The 18,083-nt window shown below is 38.9% G+C and overlaps 2 protein-coding genes and 1 long non-coding RNA gene across 3 annotated transcripts in view; 1 reads left to right on the forward strand and 2 right to left on the reverse strand.

The window, feature by feature from the left end:
- LOC149051692 (uncharacterized) overlaps positions 1–1,623 on the forward strand; it is a 2,445-nt gene extending 822 nt beyond the window's left edge. The window contains exon 2 of the long non-coding RNA XR_016181032.1: positions 875–1,623. This is a non-coding gene — a long non-coding RNA (uncharacterized LOC149051692). The remainder of the gene's footprint in view (positions 1–874) is intronic.
- The window catches only part of LOC149051672 (uncharacterized), a 225,988-nt gene extending 217,659 nt beyond the window's left edge, over positions 1–8,329 (reverse strand). The window contains exons 1-4 of the mRNA XM_089214580.1: positions 8,308–8,329; positions 7,770–7,841; positions 6,856–7,268; positions 6,450–6,615 (exon numbers count right to left, since the gene is read on the reverse strand). Of these exons, the coding sequence (XP_089070706.1) occupies positions 6,450–6,615; positions 6,856–7,268; positions 7,770–7,841; positions 8,308–8,329 (673 nt within the window). The remainder of the gene's footprint in view (positions 1–6,449; positions 6,616–6,855; positions 7,269–7,769; positions 7,842–8,307) is intronic.
- On the reverse strand, positions 3,464–6,478 carry LOC149051693 (tetratricopeptide repeat protein 28-like). The gene is made up of 2 exons (XM_089183873.1): positions 4,774–6,478; positions 3,464–4,443 (listed from the first exon to the last, which is right to left on the reverse strand). Exon 1 carries the CDS (start codon positions 6,424–6,426, stop codon positions 4,777–4,779), a length of 1,650 nt encoding a protein of 549 aa, XP_089039999.1. The 5' UTR covers positions 6,427–6,478; the 3' UTR covers positions 3,464–4,443; positions 4,774–4,776.
- Positions 8,330–18,083: the final 9,754 nt, after the last annotated feature.

Raw genomic sequence — 18,083 nt, forward strand, 5'->3', positions numbered from 1 at the left:
ATATTTTTTCAAGATCGGTTTTTTTGCCAAAGAATTTCGGTTCAGTTCGGATTGCGTGTTCATTGTGGTTAACGGATTTTCTGTTCTTTGGCATTTGGTTTTCGGTTTTCGTCAAAAATACTTGTCGAATGGGTTTCGGATTTGATCTCTGATGTGGTTTTCGGATTTTCCTACTTGCATTCCGGTTTCTCTTCGATCCAAGCAGTCATTATGCGCCTCCACTGATCTCGAATAGCCGCGAAACCTCTGTGTGCTCCACCTGTCAACACTGTATCGGATCGATTAAGGTTTTGAGAACTGGAATGTCAACATTTATATGTTTTGACGGTTTTGCATGCGGTTTTCGGTTTTTAACGAATTTTTGTTGTTGTTGTTGTTGTTGTTGTTGTTTTTGCGGTTTTGCGGTTGTGGATAATTTTTTTTTTGAGGTTTCTAATAGACCCTCTCACGGATTCTTGTTTTGCAAATTGAAAATCTCTCTATCTAAAATTACAGATCTTCCTTTTCTTTCTATTCTGTGTCTTAAATTAGAGTAGGCCTTGTTTAGTTATTTCTTCCGAAATTGTTCGAGGAATTCTTTTAATTTTTAAATTTTTTTTACTTTCTGGAAATAAAGTGCAGTTTTCTTTTTCACTTCACACTTGAATTTATGACTGAAAGTGAGGGGAATGTGGGTTGAAAGCTGGGGTGTCTGTGCCAGACAGCTTGATCCTGCCTTTGCCTGCATTATCATGTATTAACTTTTTAATTTTTTACTGAAGCGCTTTCATGACGATGTCGACAGCATTGTAATTACTCCTGCAAAGTTTTTGTTCGCTAAACTATCTGCCATTTTCCAATCAACCAATGAAAACTGAGTGTGCTTCAATTTCAGTCTCCCTTGTCTAACAGCTTGGTACAGTTAGCGAACTCCAACATCGTGCAGACCTCTGATCTTTCTCGGAAAAAAATTAGCGGAAGTGGAAAGTGAGGTGGGAGTGAAATATTGGATTGGTGGGACTGCGAGCGAAACTGGATTTCATTCAGTTTTGTTCGCTAGTTTTTATCCGGGCGAGGATCCCAATGGCACCCTGGTAGAAATCTCCTCATTGGCATCCCGAGAGAGATCCCAACAAGTGTCCCGTGGGAATCTCGGCGGGAACTTGCAAAAATACCGACCTTTACTTCAGAGGGTAATGACATCAGGGAACTCGTCTTTTTGTCTTTTAACTAACCATTTCATTCTTTCATAAAGACGGTACAATCGAGCAACCGCTTTAAACCCGTAACTGATTGTTATCACCATTTAATACAGGTTAACAACAAAAGACAAGAAAACAACATTTTAAGCCATAATTTATCATTTTAATGTTAAGTTTATTTTAAAAAATCGCTCAAAAATGTATCGAATAACTTCAACCAAATGATGATGCAGCGTAAAAACAGAACAATAGATTAGAATTCTAACAGTTAGACTTCTTGGTAATTACCCAGCAAATGATTTGCGTAATTTTCTTGCATAATATTTGTTAGATACAATGGTCCTAAGAAGAAAGATAATCTGCAATGCGTTGAGGACATTTGAACTCTAAATACTAACATTTATTTTAGGAGACAAACATGGAATAAATTTTACTTCGGAGACAATTCGTCGTTTTATTCGAGTGGTTCCGCCCTAAGTGACCGTTCCGCACAACCCGAACAGGCCGATGGGACTGAGTCAAGGATGACCACAAAATTCGCGAATTTAACAGTAAACCGCTTAATACAGGTTCGACTATTCATTCCGAATTAGCCGACCAGCCGACGCGAAGAGCTCTATTCACCAATGTGGTATATACTAAAAACCGCTACGTGTGTAATTGTTTCTTTTCAAGGTAGAGTTGAAAAGCCGATTCCTGGGTTGATACTCGCGCAGGCGATAAACACCAAACCAACAGCCCACGCAAAAAGCACTAAGATGTAAGATGTAAGATGGGTAGATGGAGTAGGGCTCTGGAGCACGAAGAGAAAGTCTAAGCAGACGAAAGAAGCCTATTAAGTCCAGCAATTCTTCAGGAAAATCTTATCTTTACCTTCTAAAATCGTAGCTCTAAGATTCTTGAGAACCCCACCTGTGATGCTACCCTTGAAAACACGTAGCTATTCACACTCCCAGCCCGGGTGGATAAAGGGAACCTTGACCCACCCCTCCCCCCTCCCCATGGCTCTTTTTCGTAAATGATTGTAATATATGCTATCGTCAGCAGCGAACTCCTACTAAAACATCTAAGTTGTCGCAGTTTTTTAGATCTGGGGTGAAGTCAAAATATCAGGGCTTACTGACTTTTCGGATCCGGTACAAGGTCTTTAAAGGGGGAAGCAAATTTATCCTTGCTTGCCTTCACATCGGTGAATATCTCCCGTTAACTTCATTAAGCATCTCAGTTGGAACTTAAGAGTATTGCGTAGCGACAACGCTCTCTCTATGACCGTCCAGGTTGATCCTTACCTCTAAGATTTTTCCATGGCTTGTTTTTTCCGGTTTTCCTCACTCCTCAAAAGCCAGCACTCTATATTCGAGTTGCCACCTTCTAAAACCGTTTTTATTTCACATCTTGCATGTCACCCAGTCGAGGGTCTCTATGGGGTTAACCGGTAGCCGTATATCGGTCAAAAAACTAGCTGTAAGGCGTAAATATTGACAAATTTGAACCCTTAATTGTAGAAAAAAAATTGACCTTAAAAATATTTCCCTCCTACAATGTGTTATTTTGTGTTAGTCTGGGTTAACCGTAGCAGAAAAATGGCCACAACTTTAGCAGTTAGCCGTGAAAAGTTCTCCTCCGTCGGCCATCCTCAGTTTGAAGAAAGTTTCGGTTTTTTGTAACAGGCTGTTTTAGTTAAGTTTGCAATCGTGGAAAAAGAAAACATCAATATTTTCTACACTCGAGGAACCACACCGAGGGTACCTCCCATGATGAGGACTCTTTCTATAAACAGAATAAAGCACCTTTCCCAAAGTGAAAGGTAATTTCTTTTTTCTTGCCTCTTCAACGATATATCATGTTGCTTTACATGCTAAAAAAAACGCGTCGCGTGACATCCTGAGGAACGGCTGCCAATGAAACTGGCAGATATAAAATCTGAAAATATCGAAGTTTATGTCTCATTTAATAACTCTATCCAAGGAAATGGGAAGAGATTGAGCGAATAAGATATAGTTGCGCTCTCTACTCCAAACGAAAAGATGCGACAAAACATCATATCTGTCACATAACGTGCTAAAGTGCGTCGCGTGACATCCTAAGAAACGGTTGCCAATAATCGATATTAGCAGTTATAGAGTCAGAAAATATCGAAGTTTATCTCTCATTCAGTAAACCTATTTAAAGAAATGGGCAAAATTTTAATAAGCGAATACTGCTTCAAACGACAAGAAATGGCTTATGCAAGTCGATGAAGAAATTTTCCTTCCTTTGTTATTGATCTCCTCTTCCATTCTAACAAAATATCAAGCGACTTGTTTCATTGTTTGACATTTAAATGTTAGTTTATTGTACTTAGATAATAAGTAAACAATCTAATCGGAGAAACTAAATAAAATCATTTGGTTCCAACTTTCCAGCTCATTCTGAGCTTCCTTCAATGCTTTGTAAGCCATAACTAAAATTATAGAATATAACTTCTCGTTTTGCCTTTGGGTGATTAGATTAAACAATATACTTAAAATGCATCGTTCTGCTTGTAAAAAATAACACAATTTATCTCATTCAAAATTAAAGAAGAAATCTCAGAAAATTAACTAATACCAAGACTAATCTTTGCCATTACGGCCAAAATCTTTTATTTTAAGTCCAGATAAACCAAATTCTGATCGGCAGAAACTAACTTTAAGTACCAATGACTGAGTATAAATCCTCGAAAAGTTCATCACAATTTCCATCTGACATAGACAAAGATAATCGAGCAATCGAACAACTGATTATTCTCCAATTCCTATGGAAATTCTCTACACACGCACATAGCTGTAATAGCTTCATATCACTCATGAGACTAAACCGATTGAGAAAAACTCTGTAAAAAAACTCTAGAAAACGTTTTCAAGACTTTCCAACTTCGACGTAAATGTAACGCCCAAATCCTCTCAGTAGAAAATACTTACATTAAGAATAACTTCTCACATACCTAGTCATGATAATTTTAAGACATCATATGAAAAAAAACAAACAAACAGTAGCTTGAGAAGGATATCAAAGATTAATCTCGTAAAAGCAGTTCAGACAAGCAAAAAGGCAACTTTTGAATGAATGGAAATCTGTTCTCTTGTTAAACTTGACTTTGGCCGTCTTTTGGTTCTTCCTGCTTTGATGAAAAGAAGACTCTTGACAAAGGTCTCATCGGTAGCTTACAGGTTTCTGGTCCAAATATCAGCATTTGTAGGTATCCGAAAACTCCCTGGGATACCAATGCTCACTGCCTTAACTGAAACATAAAAGAATCTCAGTTTAGGGAGGATAGTTGAGTTGCCATGAAATATTTCTCAGCACATGAAACGATACATTGCACAACAGGATTGGTTTAAAAGAAATTTGCTATTTTACTCCTATCATGTTTCCAAAAAAGAATGTTATCATCGTAAACGTGTCCACTTGATTGTACTGCATCTCAGTTTGCAGAGAGAAAAATAAATTCGTAACCCAACTGAAGGGAAATTAACACGCAAGTATCACTGCTCGTATATGAGCAAAGATTATGATTTAATGTAACTTTGTATTGAATAGAATGTATCAACAGAATTATTACTTGTTCCACCTTTTAAATCTCCTTGAAATCCAGGTTGACGTCGTCACCAATAAGTACAAATGGTGCCCAGTGCCAAACCTCCTTAAACTTTTCAATTTTTCTCATACACTTCATGGCCTGATTGAGAGCTTCACTGGCCTTCTTGCCTTTGGCAAGTGCATCGTAGAAGAAACTCATGAACTCCAGGGTTCCCTCGTCGCCAATCGCCCACAAGGTAACCACAACAGATCTGGCACCGGCACCCAAAAGTGCACGCGCCATACCGACCACACCCTCGGCCATGACCTCCCCACGAGCAGTGTGACAGCAGCTAAGTACAACCAGACGTGCTCGCAACCCAGCTTCTATGACATCTTTCATCATCAGTAGATAGTCTTTCTCTTGCGGCTGAGGGTTTTCTCTTGTAGCGTTTGGTGCCAGGATAACTTCTCCAGTTTCCATTTTGCCGTGCGCTGCTATGTGAACTAAGGCCACTGATGATATTCGTTTTAACACTTCATCTTTTGTTGCCATTTCTCTAGTGAGAGGGGAGACATTGAGGATACGTCCGATCATCTCCACTTCCTTCCTTGCTCCTGGAAGTTGCACCAAAAGTGTTCCCTCATAGATGAGATGTTTGAAACATGGGTCGCCGACAAGCAATGCACCAGTCTTCATGTGAAAGTCAGCTGGACAATCATGAATTAGTTGCAAGGTCGTCAGCGAGGGAAGCACACGAATTCTGAAAGAATCACTTAAATATGATGAGTTCGACTCCTGCAATGCTGCATAAGGTACAAAGCAAAATGGCCCCTCAGGAACGAATGTGATCTCGTCGTTGCCTTTGATCAGGTCAGCAATAGGAGAAACGATGATTTCATGCAGCTTATTTAAAGCACTTGATTGGGAGTGCCTCACATCAACTCGGATCACATCATTGGCCATTTCCTCTTCTGTCGGCGAGTCTAGCGGAGGATTTTCGATGGTAACAGTATCTCTTGCGCCGATCTCCTTAAGAGCAGTTCCGTTCAGTAGCTGGATGAAAAATTTCAACTCATCCTCATACATGTATTTGTTTACGTGTACTTCTCTCATCTGGATATTATTTTCACTGAGGCAAACCCAGAAGTAAACGCATGGTCCATTAATAGCTATGAAAACTGTGCTCAGTGGAACCCACCTCAGAGAAATGCGGGATGCGCTGGGCGTTGAAGAATCTCCAGGCTGATATTTTGCGACCATCAGATCTCTCAGAGCTTGAGCACGTCCTTTCTCTGTGGCAAGTAGAGCCTTCACAACTTGACCTCGACTGACATTTATACGCCACAAACCTTTGTATGCTACTTGGTGCTGATTACGATAACAAATCTTCCACTGATCGTTGAGTTGAAGACTGGCCCTGATATCATCATACAATTCTACACTCGAATAATAACAGTCAAAGGCTCTCATAAGATTTCCTTGGCACTCAAAACTGCTTCCAAGGGAATAGAGTAAGCACGCCTCTGCGGTCTTATCTCCCACTTCTTCAGCAATTTCTAGACTACGCTGATAATACCTGATGGCTGTTTTGAAATCTCCTAGACTATAATAAGCGTTGCCGAGATTGCCATAACTTCTTCCCTCTCCGGCCTTGTCTCCCACTTCTTTAGCAATTTCTAGATGACGTTGATGGTACTCCATTGCTGTTTTGAACTGTCGTAGACCTTGATAAACGTTGCCGAGATTGCCATAACTTCTTCCCTCTCCGGCCTTGTCTCCCACTTCTTTAGCAATTTCTAGATCATATTGATGGTACTCGATGGCTGTTTTAAACTTTCTTAGACTGTGATAAGCGTTGCCGAGATTACCATAACTTTTTCCCTCTCCGGCCTTGTCTCACACTTCTTTAGCAATTTCTAGATGACGTTGATGGTACTTGATGGCTGTTTTGAACTCTCCTAGACTGTCATAAGTGTTGCCGAGATTGTCATAACTTCCTCCCTCTCTGGCCTTGTCTCCCACTTCTTTAGCAATTTCTAGACATTGTTGATGGTACTTGATGGCTGTTTTGAACTCTCCTAGACTGTGATAAGAGTTTCCGAGATTGCCATAACTTGCTCCCTCTCCGGCCTTGTCTCCCACTTCTTTAGCAATTTCTAGATCACGTTGATGGTACTTGATGGCTGTTTTGAACTCTCCTAGCCTGCGATAAGCGTTGCCGAGATTGCCATAACTTGTTCCCTCTCCGGCCTTGTCTCCCACTTCTTTAGTAATTTCTAGATGACGTTGATGGTACTTGATGGCTGTTTTGAACTCTCCTAGACTGTTATAAGCGTTGCCGAGATTGGCATAACTTCTTCCCTCTCCGGCCTTGTCTCCCACTCCTTTTGCAATTTCTAGACATTGTTGATGGTACTTGATGGCTGTTTTGAACTCTCCTAGACTGTGATAAGCGTTGCCGAGATTGCCATAACTTCTTCCCTCTCCGGCCTTGTCTCCCACTTCTTTAGCAATTTCTAGACATTGTTGATGGTACTTGATGGCTGTCTTGAACTCTCCTAGACTGTCATAAGCGTTGCCAAGATTGCCATAACTAGGTCCCTCTCTGGCCTTGTCGCCCACGTCTTTAGCAATTTCTAGATGACGTTGATGGTACTTGATGGCTGTTTTAAACTTTCTTAGACTGTGATAAGCGTTGCCAAGATTGTCATAACTTGTTCCCTCTCTGGCCTTGTTTCCCACTTCTTTAGTAATTTCTAGACATTGTTGATGGTACTTGATGGCTGTTTTGAACTCTCCTAGACTGTGATAAGCGTTACCGAGATTGCCATAACTTCCTCCCTCTCCGGCCTTGTCTCCCACTTCTTTAGCAATTTCTAGATGACGTTGATGGTACTTGATGGCTGTTTTGAACTCTCCTAGACTGTGATAAACGATGCCGAGATTGGCATAACTTGCTCCCTCTCCGGCCTTGTCTCCCACTCCTTTAGCAATTTCTAGATGACGTTGATGGTACTTGATGGCTGTTTTGAACTCTCTTAGACTGCGATAAGCGTTGCCGAGATTGTCATAACTTCTTCCCTCTCCGGCCTTGTCTCCCACTTCTTTAGCAATTTCTAGACATTGTTGATGGTACTTGATGGGTGTTTTGAACTCTCCTAGACTGTTATAAGCGTTGCCGAGATTGTCATAACTTCCTCCCTCTCTGGCCTTGTCTCCCACTTCTTTAGCAATTTCTAGACATTGCTGATGGTACTTGATAGCTGTTTTGAACTCTCCTAGACTGTCATAAGCGTTGCCGAGATTGCCATAACTTGCTCCCTCTCCGGCCTTGTCTCCCACTTCTTTAGCAATTTCTAGATGACGTTGAAAGGACTTGATGGCTGTTTTGAACTCTCCTAGACTGTTATAAGCGTTGCCGAGATTGTCATAACTTCCTCCCTCTCTGGCCTTGTCTCCCACTTTTTTAGCAATTTCTAGACATTGCTGATGGTACTTGATGGCTGTTTTGAACTCTCCAAGGCTGTCATAAGCGTTGCCGAGATTGCCATAACTTGCTCCCTCTCTGGCCTTGTCACCCACCTTTTGAGCAATATCTAGACATTGCTGATGGTACTTGATGGCTGTTTTGAACTCTCCTAGACCTTGATAAGCGTTGCCGAGATTGGCATCACTTCTTCCCTCTCCGGCCTTGTCTCCTACTTCTTGAGCAATTTCTAAACATTGTTGATGGTACTCGATCGCTGTGCTGAACTGCCCAACATTATGGTAAGTACATCCGAGACTGGCATAAGCGTTTGCTTTGACTTTTAGTTCAGCATTCGATTTCCTTATTAATTGAAGCAGAAGTTCGTGATTGTTTTCAATCTTAAAACGTGTCAAGGGTAGCTAAATCATGGGTGGATTTGCGAAAATGCAATGGAAATGTCTGTTTTAATAATAATGAGGGTATTGGATAAACTGTAAAATTGGAATGAAAATTCGAGCGTGGATTTCTTGAAGAGATTTGATTTCAAGTTATTCGAGATTGTTAATTAGCTCTGAAGCGCATTTATTAGTTGAAGTTCGGTCGTCATGGTGATGCTCGTCTCAAGACAAAAATGAGGGGCATTTTACAGAAACTCTGGATTAGTTAATATGGCCTCTTCTTTTAAGTAAAGTTTCGTGGAATAATCGAAAGAACCCGTTAATAATATTTCAGCTTCTTTAAACTGCTCAGTGCAGTATAAGAGAACATCGCTTGCATTATTTGTAGAAGAATCTGCCTGGAACGTATTGATTTTTCTTGAAATATTATTCGCATTGCATCTCGTATCACGTTTGAAACATTCGTTAAAGGATACTGCCAATCCCATATGCGACCAGCTCCTTGCTTCTTTATACCAGCAAAGTTCGACACAAGCTCTGGCTCCTGAAAGGAGAGAATAATTGGTGGTGAAAGTTAATTTATCCCTGTTAAGGTATAAACGTATTGATAACATGGACTTAATTTCCCAGTTAGCTGGGAACAAAAGTTATGATAATGAAGGAAATTTGAACTTGTAGAAGAACTGAAAATGAACAATAAGGAGCTAATGCAAAGCGGCTACCAATTAAGCTTCAATTGATGATGATAACGATGAATTTATCTCGCGCATTCTTCACTTCAATATGCACTTTAGCGCTTTTCAGCACTTTTCGGGAGTTTTCGGGCAGACTGCATTGAGCAGTTAACTTTTGAATGGGAATTTTTCAGGTGCCTCCTGCCCGGGTTCGTCCCCTGCTAAGAGTGACTGAGAAGATGCAGGAAACGGGGCTTACGGGTTTCCACCCATATCCGGGACAAGAATATTAAACTATTTGCAGATGTCACAGATCTACAATGTGAACTAGCCAGGCAGCGGTATTTGAGAGTTTATTGACGTTTTCTTATGCTTTTTACCCACATCACAGACGTTGACACACCAGATACAATTGACACTTGGAGTGCAGCTACCTGCCACAAACCACACAATCCTCTTTTGACGAAATCAAAGAATAGAATGTTGATGGCTTATGTCTGAAAAACCCACCTTTCTTAATAGCCTTGATTAAAGTGGGTTCCAATTGAACGGCAACTGTTGCATCATCGAGACATTCCACATAGTTTGCTATGAGATTCCGAAAAGAGGGTTTAAAAAAGTGGTAATCACACGCAATTGCAACAAAGAAGCCTTAAAAATTACAATTGCTTAAAATGCAACGAGGATCATTTCTTTGCCTAATTTTCATCCGCTACAGGGCGATTTGTGTTTTTACGCTACTTTTCTGCAGTTGCTCAATTTTTTTCTTTTCTTGATGCAGATTGTGTATTCCGTTATCTTGTAATGCTGCACGACAGATTTATATGTTTACATGTGAAATTCTTACCCAAACGGAAATGAGCTGTTGCCCTGTTGCTATAAAGCTTGGCGTTAAGCCGTATATCTTTGCAGTTCACTTGAAGTCCTTCCGTGTAGGAGTTTATCGCGTTATTAGCTTCTCCTTGTCTGTATTCTTTGTTACCTTCCTCGAGACATACTTTCGCTATCCCTGAGAGCACACAGTTTTGGTGTTAATGATACAGTAATGAGTGATACGACTTCATACTACAACTTTATACTTCCAAACAAACTTTTAGGTTAAAGGAGCGTAGAGCTACGAAAAACAAAAGATCAGAATAGTTTAATATCTGTAATTTTTGTTTGTGTGCAAGCTGTCGAGAGTCTGGGCTGAAGCTTGGCTATTAGCATTTCAAGTTTATCGGTTTACATTTAGGTCGAGAGGCTTTCACAAACCCCTTTTACACCTGGCTTACGTTTTCCAAAATATCACAAGTTTTACCAGGAGATCCTATTTCAACTCAATTTCTTTTACAATCGCCCTTCAGGAGAGTTTATCTGTGCAATTTGTTTGCTTTAAGATATGCAAGCTATTTGGAGTTTTAGCTGTAGCTTCGGTTCTGTTCGGTTTACACTTAAGTCGAGAGGGTTTCCAAAGTTCCTTTTACACCTGCGTTACACGTTCCAAAATATCAAGTTACAATATAACATCCCATGAGTTACTGAGAAAAAATGCAGAAAGCAAAGCAAAGCCAGGAGCGGAAAAGGTTGAAATTTTTTAATGTTCTGATAACAAAAGAAACATTGTGCTGAGAGTGAGAAGAGTTCGTGGTTTGCCCATCCTTCAGAAAAGAGCGCCGGAAAACATGTCTTTTGTTTTTGCTGTTTTTTGATTGGGAAAGTATCACTTTCCCACGAAGTGCCATTTTGCCTGTTATAAAAGTCAGCGGTTCTTCATTTTGTTGGCTGGTGGTTTACAGCGTGGGCTTGGTATTGACATAACTGTTTAAAGAGGCGTGAAATATTTAGAAGACCAAAACAGGCCATACGGCCGAGACAAAATGCCTCCTCTTCTCTGTAGAATTCTCAAATTGCGTAAAATTTCTGCCAAACATGTATTGAACAGTAAAGGACAGGAAGGTGTTAGCGCAAATACTTTCTTTTTGGCGGCCTCAAAAAGTTACTCGTTTGCAAATTTTTCAAAACTCGACTTTGACAGGTCTACGGGTACCAACAGCTCCCTCCTACCGAAAATGACTTTTATACAAATCAAAGTGCTCTGTGAGCAAACTCGTGAATTGACACATGATTTTTTAGATTATGTTTAATGTTATCTGGTTTAGGGAATTTTGTGGTTGATTGTCATATCTAGAGTACGAGCAGTGGTTCAGTGTTCGCTAATGTAGCAAAGAAACAAAGTAACGTTGGGATAAGAAGGCATTACAATTGAAATGATCATGCTATTACATTTGACAAGGTGGATGATGTCATGTGTTTTAAACGTCTATCATTTTTGTTTCTGGTTCAAAAGAAAAGGTTGGAAGTAAATGTGGGTGAAAAGTGAAATTTACTGTCTTTCGTTGTAAATATTAGAAAATCAAGGCAATACTGTCTTAATGAAAACATTAACGATTCCCTCTTTATCAAATGAGACAAACGGGAACGAGTTTTGAGTGATATAACTAAGCCAAGCCTGCCACCGTCATTTTGGATCTCCGCCTGGGTAGATTTAGGTCACGTGCTAGGCAACGTATGATCAATAACAAGATAGAATTTCATTTCAGGCCTATTTATCAATTTTGTGGTGTGTAGCTTTCGCATTTTAGTACGTTGTTTGTATGTTGAATCTTCAAATTGTCTTGAAACTTAAAAGAAAATTGTTCTTTAAAAATTCACTGAAAATCGGTAGCTAAAATTGTTTGTTTAGGTGTTATCTGATTTTCGTGTTAACTTGTTATTTCGTCAGTCGCCGGCATCTTTTGTTGCTTCTCACAGGAAAAACACACGCGACGAAACGTAATGATCAATTTTGTCCTCAATCTCACGCTATAACAGAAAAAGCTTTTGAACATCTGTAAACTCCGAGCGCTTCGCAGTAAGTGATATTTTCAATGAATCTTCGGATTGTTTTCAAGTTCAAGGATTGTAAATTACAATTTTATGAAAAACGAAGGTTGTTCTGTTATTTCAGTGTGAATCCTTGCATGCCTGCCAGTCGCTGGCGCCGCTTGTTGAAACTAAAACGAAAAAAAAAACTCTTTTAAGATTATCATTGGCTTCTTTTTCACCCCACCACTATTCTTAGCAACAAAGGTCGCCATTTCGTCTGTTTAAAATGCACTCAAAAGCCTAAAATCTAAAAAAAGTTTACAGGAATCGACCAATCGAGCGAGCGAGCGAGCGAGCGAATGCCATTCCCCACATCGTATTTATAACTCGCTCTTGCGCATGCGCGCAATTCACGAGTTAAAAATGACAAAATTTAGAATAATTTCAAGTCCAAAAGGATAATACTTTTTCCGCGCAAATGTCGTTCATTTTAGGTGTAAATTTTTGATAAATAGTTAATCTCCAAAACTTTGTGCGTTGATTTACAAATAAGCACTTCTAAAACTCAGAATACTGAGTTTTACGAAGCCTAGTAGGCCAATTTTGGCCCATTCTTTAACTTAGGGCTCTTCAAAGCTAAGTCGCTTTCAAATTTGTCGCTTTTTTGCTTAGAATAATTAATGATGTCTATGCATTTTACCTGATCGGATCGAGCAGTAAATTGTTTTTTTCCTTTGGTTTTTCATTTTACTAGTAAAAGAGTTAGAATTTGGAGAAACAATCCTTTGCTGTTTCAAAAACTTATTCACAGAACATACGCAAATTTTGATGTAAATGTGACAAAAAGTTTACTGGGGCGTCTTTTAAACAATCTTATTTCACATGGTTTTCTCACCTCTTAAAGGGTCATTATATACATCCATTTCAGCGTCGCTTGACGTAACTTGACTTTCTTCTGTCGCTGAAATTACCGAGAAGATATTTCAACTTTGTTAGTGATCACAACTATGTGCAATTACAACTAGCGTTCTAATACTGGCGTATTTAGTGGATTCCTTAAAACCTTCGAGTCGAATTGATCCAAAAAATTGTGCACCAGAATTAAGATATACTTAATTAACAAACAGTACAAAATTACCACAACGAAGTCTTTCCCTGTTGCTTTTTCTCACCTGTGGCTGGAAACTCATTTTTCACCTCCAGTTCTTCTCCCGTTGTTGGGAGGTTGCTTTCTGCCATAGCTAGAAATAAAATTGAATCGATTGTACTGCGCTACATTGTTTAAAATCAAAAGAGGAGACTCAGATGAAAGTAACCCAGAGAAAACATTTTATACTTAATCATAGAGGATGAATGAGAATCTCAAAGTTTCCTCCGTCACGCTATTGTGATTGCGTGACAGTCAAGTTCTGCGGGTTGTGTCATGTTTGTTTTTTCAATTGTTTGTTTGTTAGTTTGTTTTCGTAGTCTCATCGGTTGAAACGTCGTTCAAGGCTGTCCCTTATCAAAAAGCGTGAGTTGCAATAAACAATCTAGTTGTACCCGGTAGGCATGGATAAGCATGGATCAAAAATTATGCAACAAACGAAACCGAAACACCTTTGAGGGTTTGCGTTACCGTCACGGATTCTACCAACACCCCGCGAGCCTATTGCGTGAAGAAACACGTTTATCGACCCTGTTCTCCCACAAAGTGCATGTGTAAAATGTCCCTCAAAGCTATTGAAAAATTGCTGGACAAAGTCTTTTTTTTTATTAACAGAATTATAAGTTCTGGTCAATAAACTCCTTCATTAATTATTTTTTGAAGGAACTAGGAAATTTAGATACTAAATTTAGAGCTGGTCCCTCTCCAAATTATGTTGGGGAAGTACTCGATTTTCTCATTTCGAATTCAGAAAAGGCGCTGAATACGAGGTTATTTTGAGGGACTGGAGAAGATGGCACTGGAAAGTGTCCTTTTCAACAAAACTCTTGCTATCAAGAAACTTCATCCACAAGAAATTGAAAGCCAAGCGCAACACACAGACTCCTGCATAGCTTAATCTTGTAGGCCATCGAGTGAATTCACTGCCAGGCCATGAGCATTATATATTTGGCGGAGGAAGTAGACTGAAAGAGAAATGAGACTGAAAAATTATTTAGGAACGAATTGCTGATCAAAAGAGAATCTTTTGCGATATTATAGCGGATGGGAAATCTGGAACATTTCCCTGAAGCTGCTGAGGTGGTCTTGCCATACAGAACAAGCTTCTGCTCCAAGATCAGTATTTATTGAGCTCACAGTTTTATCTTCCAGCGCATGGTGTAAACAAGCAAAAAGTGTGCCCATTTAGTCCGCCATCGCGCGTAAAGGTATATCTTCTAAAACCGAACTCTGACAGATAACCACTTAGAAATGGTACTACTAACTCCCTTGTAGATACGTAGTTCGAACACTTGAAGACAAAAATTTATTCACCGTCGAAGATTATCGTGTCAAGTTTTGCGAGGAGGTGGATTGATGTTCCAAAGCGTTTAAAAGACCAGAATAATTAATCGTGTCGTTGACGGGGTTTAGTTTTCATACGTGATCAAGAAGTCTTAGTCATCGTGGTTCTGGGGTTAAAATTTTCACTTTTGTTGACACGTCCTCCCAATTCCTCTGCTATTTATACGTTAAGGTGGGACCCGTGAGCGAGCAGGAAAGCTGTGCTCTGCTACCCAAGAATGAAAAATGTGTTTTCTTTCGATTCCCACTTTGATTCCCCTCAGAAGGAAATAAAGAAATGCTTGTAGCCTGCTGAATACCTCGTATAATTTCGTAACTAAACAGTATATTTTTTCCTATGAATAAAAGCTTTTCCAGCATTTTTTTCTAAAACAGAGGTCACAGATTCGACGTAAACAAAATAAAAATCACAACGAAACTTGCAGATTCATTTGGTAATTCCTTGGTGCATGAATATATTTAGTTATCGTGTGATACATCCTTGGATCCGTTGCTGACGAAGCCTTGGTCTCGGTCCCGGCTAAAAATGTAGTGATGGAAATTGGCCGATGTACAGCCTTTTTTGAGCTCACACTTTTCCAGTAATACAATGAAGAAATGTAAAATGGTTTCCGTATTTACATAGCCTGATGTAAACACGCGGGAGGTTGGGAGAACACTCGATAAGCGTAGGAAACCACGACGCGAAGCGGAGTGGTTTCTGGCTTATCGAGTGTTCTCCCAACCTCCCGCGTGTTTACATCAGGCTATGTAAACACGGAAACCATTTTACATTTCTTTTATAAAATAATTTATGAAAGAGGAACGAAAACCGTGTTTACATACACTCGTGTAAAATGGTTTTATGGCCAATCAGAGCGCGCGTACTATTGAATTATTTTATAAACGCATATATGAGGTATTAGATAACCGCGCGTGGATACGAATTTTACCATCGAGTGTTCATGACATCTTTTAACTCCTTCAAACAGATAATTCAATTCAAGCAGATAAATTCGTATAGATAGGCCGACATGTATCATCCATTTTATTCAAAATATATTGGTTGAAAATTTGAATCAAAAAACATTTTTTAAATAGGAGCATCGATTACAGAGATCCGCTGCACCGAAACTCAGCTCGCCGAAAAATCAATTCAATTTCGGACATTGTAATACAACAGTTTCTCATAACAAGAACTATTTTCTTTGAAAAAGAATTGAATTCAGCTTCAGGTAAAAAATACAATTGAAAAAAAAACAGCCCACATGGAAGGTAAAACTGTCATGTTGATAAATCCGGTTGTAATGACGACATTGATACCTTTATATGTGATGATATAAATAGTACATTTACAGCGTGCGGTGGAGATGTCACGTTTTGGAAACTGAAAAAATTCTGGTATTTCACAGACAACCATATTACCGTTATTATTACAATATATCGCGAATGTTACAGCATCAAAGGAAACGTAGGAAGGGGTTTTTTTTTCCAATCTCGAGCTTTGTTTCAAACTTCGTTTGTTTTCGAGAGATATCTGCTGGTTTTGACTTTGACAAGAGCTATAATTATATACAGCACGTTATCTAGCTTTGTCACATACTCATCACGCGCTTCTGCCGCATAATGACCAAGCACAGTTAAATCTTTAACTCCCGTGATCTAATTGTTAATTCTCCCCTCTAGCTGATACATGTTTCATTTCAAAGTAGATACAGAAATTTTGTGTTAGTTCAAAGATAACGAATTCTACCTGATAAAACTTTGAGTATTCTCATTACCTTTTTGCTGGATAATGTATTGATATTACAAGGATAAGTTACAAGTTATATCACTTCTAGGAGTTTGAGGCTTTAGGAAATTGCATCGCGTGCAGACTATTAAACCAGTCAAATGAGAGAAACCATTGAAATATCTTCACATCTGATAACAATAAACCGGGAAATTCGACTGAAATTAAACTTGATTGTTGTCAGCCGCAAGAAAAATAAGATTGTGATCTTTCATTATAAATAACATGAGCTCTACAGCACTAATCAGTTGCAGAATGAAAATTGATTTGAACCTGTTAAACTGTTATCCTTTGAATCCCTCTATTCTGCAGACGATGTCATTTGTTAATTCTACATGCCTGAAAATATCAAAAATAACATTTTGCTTTACAACAATTCGATGAAAAAATGAAGGTAACATATTCACGAGTTTGAAAGATCTAACCTCATCTAATGCCCAGTTTAGTGATCAAACTTGCTGTTCTTCTTTAAGAAAGTTATTATAACTGTTTTTTTGTTTGTTGTTTTTTTTTATTCTTTTTATGATTATTACTTGTTTAAATGTTTCTCTATGGTGATTAATTAATTCTGTGATTTAAATACAGCTATATTCTTTTAGTGCAAAATACTCGCAATCTGCAAAACCCCTTTTCTCCTCAAAGCAGGACATGTTACACTCTGCCGTAACTGAATCGATAAGGATGAATTCACACCGAGTTATAGTGCGCCAATGCAATTTCTCTTCAGGTGATCAACTCGATATATCCCTCGTTCAATATGATACACATTTGTCTTTGGTCATCTTCCCATTAGCGTTACAGTTCTCTCAAATTTTCATTTTCCGCTCTCACCGTGACAACTTCATAAAGTTTCTAAAAATAATAGCGGTAAGCTTTTTACTTGTAAATAACTCCCGCCAATTCTGCACTAAATGTTTTTGCAGTCAAAAGCGTAGCTGTCCAGTGAAATCACCAGAGGGAGATACAAAGCTAAAGAAATCTCATCAATAATATATATTCTTTATGTAAATTTTTTTTCCAATTTTCTCGTCTTTCGATTATAATATGCTGCATATTTCTTCATTAGCTTTCCTCACCTCAAGAATACTTGCAATACATTTAACTCCAATAAAGTTTTTTTCCAAGAAAAATACTTGACTTCTCGTTGTATCTAGAGAAAAGCATATTTAAATCGTTTCGCGTCTTGGAAAGAATTAAAGCGAATACCATAAGTACTGTTCTTAGAGAAATATCCGAGGAAGATATTCAAAATTTGTTAAATCTGTGTACTCCATGCATCTTTGTGTACAGAAGCCCTCAGTGTATCCTACAGGAATTTTAGGAATAAATTTTTACTGAACCAGTTGTCTTTAAGTTGGAAAAGAAATCTGAGGCCTTAGCTCTCTGTCTCTTTGAGCTTCAGATTTCTTTGCTGAGTTTGGATGCAGAAAGCGAGACCATAAATAATTTTAGAACAGTTCTTACAGACAAGTGACGCACATGATACTAGAATCGGAAATGTTGCACCTTCATAGATCCCTCATGGGAAGCTAAATCAGCTACCTTAAGGTCTGATATGTTTATCTGCATGTCAGCATTGATATTTAATCTGTCGTTAAACCTGATCTGACGGATAGGGTTTTTTGGGGGGTCATCGGTTGAAAAAGATTTTTTTTCCTTTGTCACGAAAGAGCTTGAAATTTCCTTTCTATCATTATGTATTTTAAGA

This window comes from Pocillopora damicornis, chromosome 1, assembly GCF_964200805.1.
Source record: "Pocillopora damicornis chromosome 1, jaPocDami1.2, whole genome shotgun sequence".
Lineage (NCBI taxonomy): Eukaryota > Metazoa > Cnidaria > Anthozoa > Scleractinia > Pocilloporidae > Pocillopora > Pocillopora damicornis.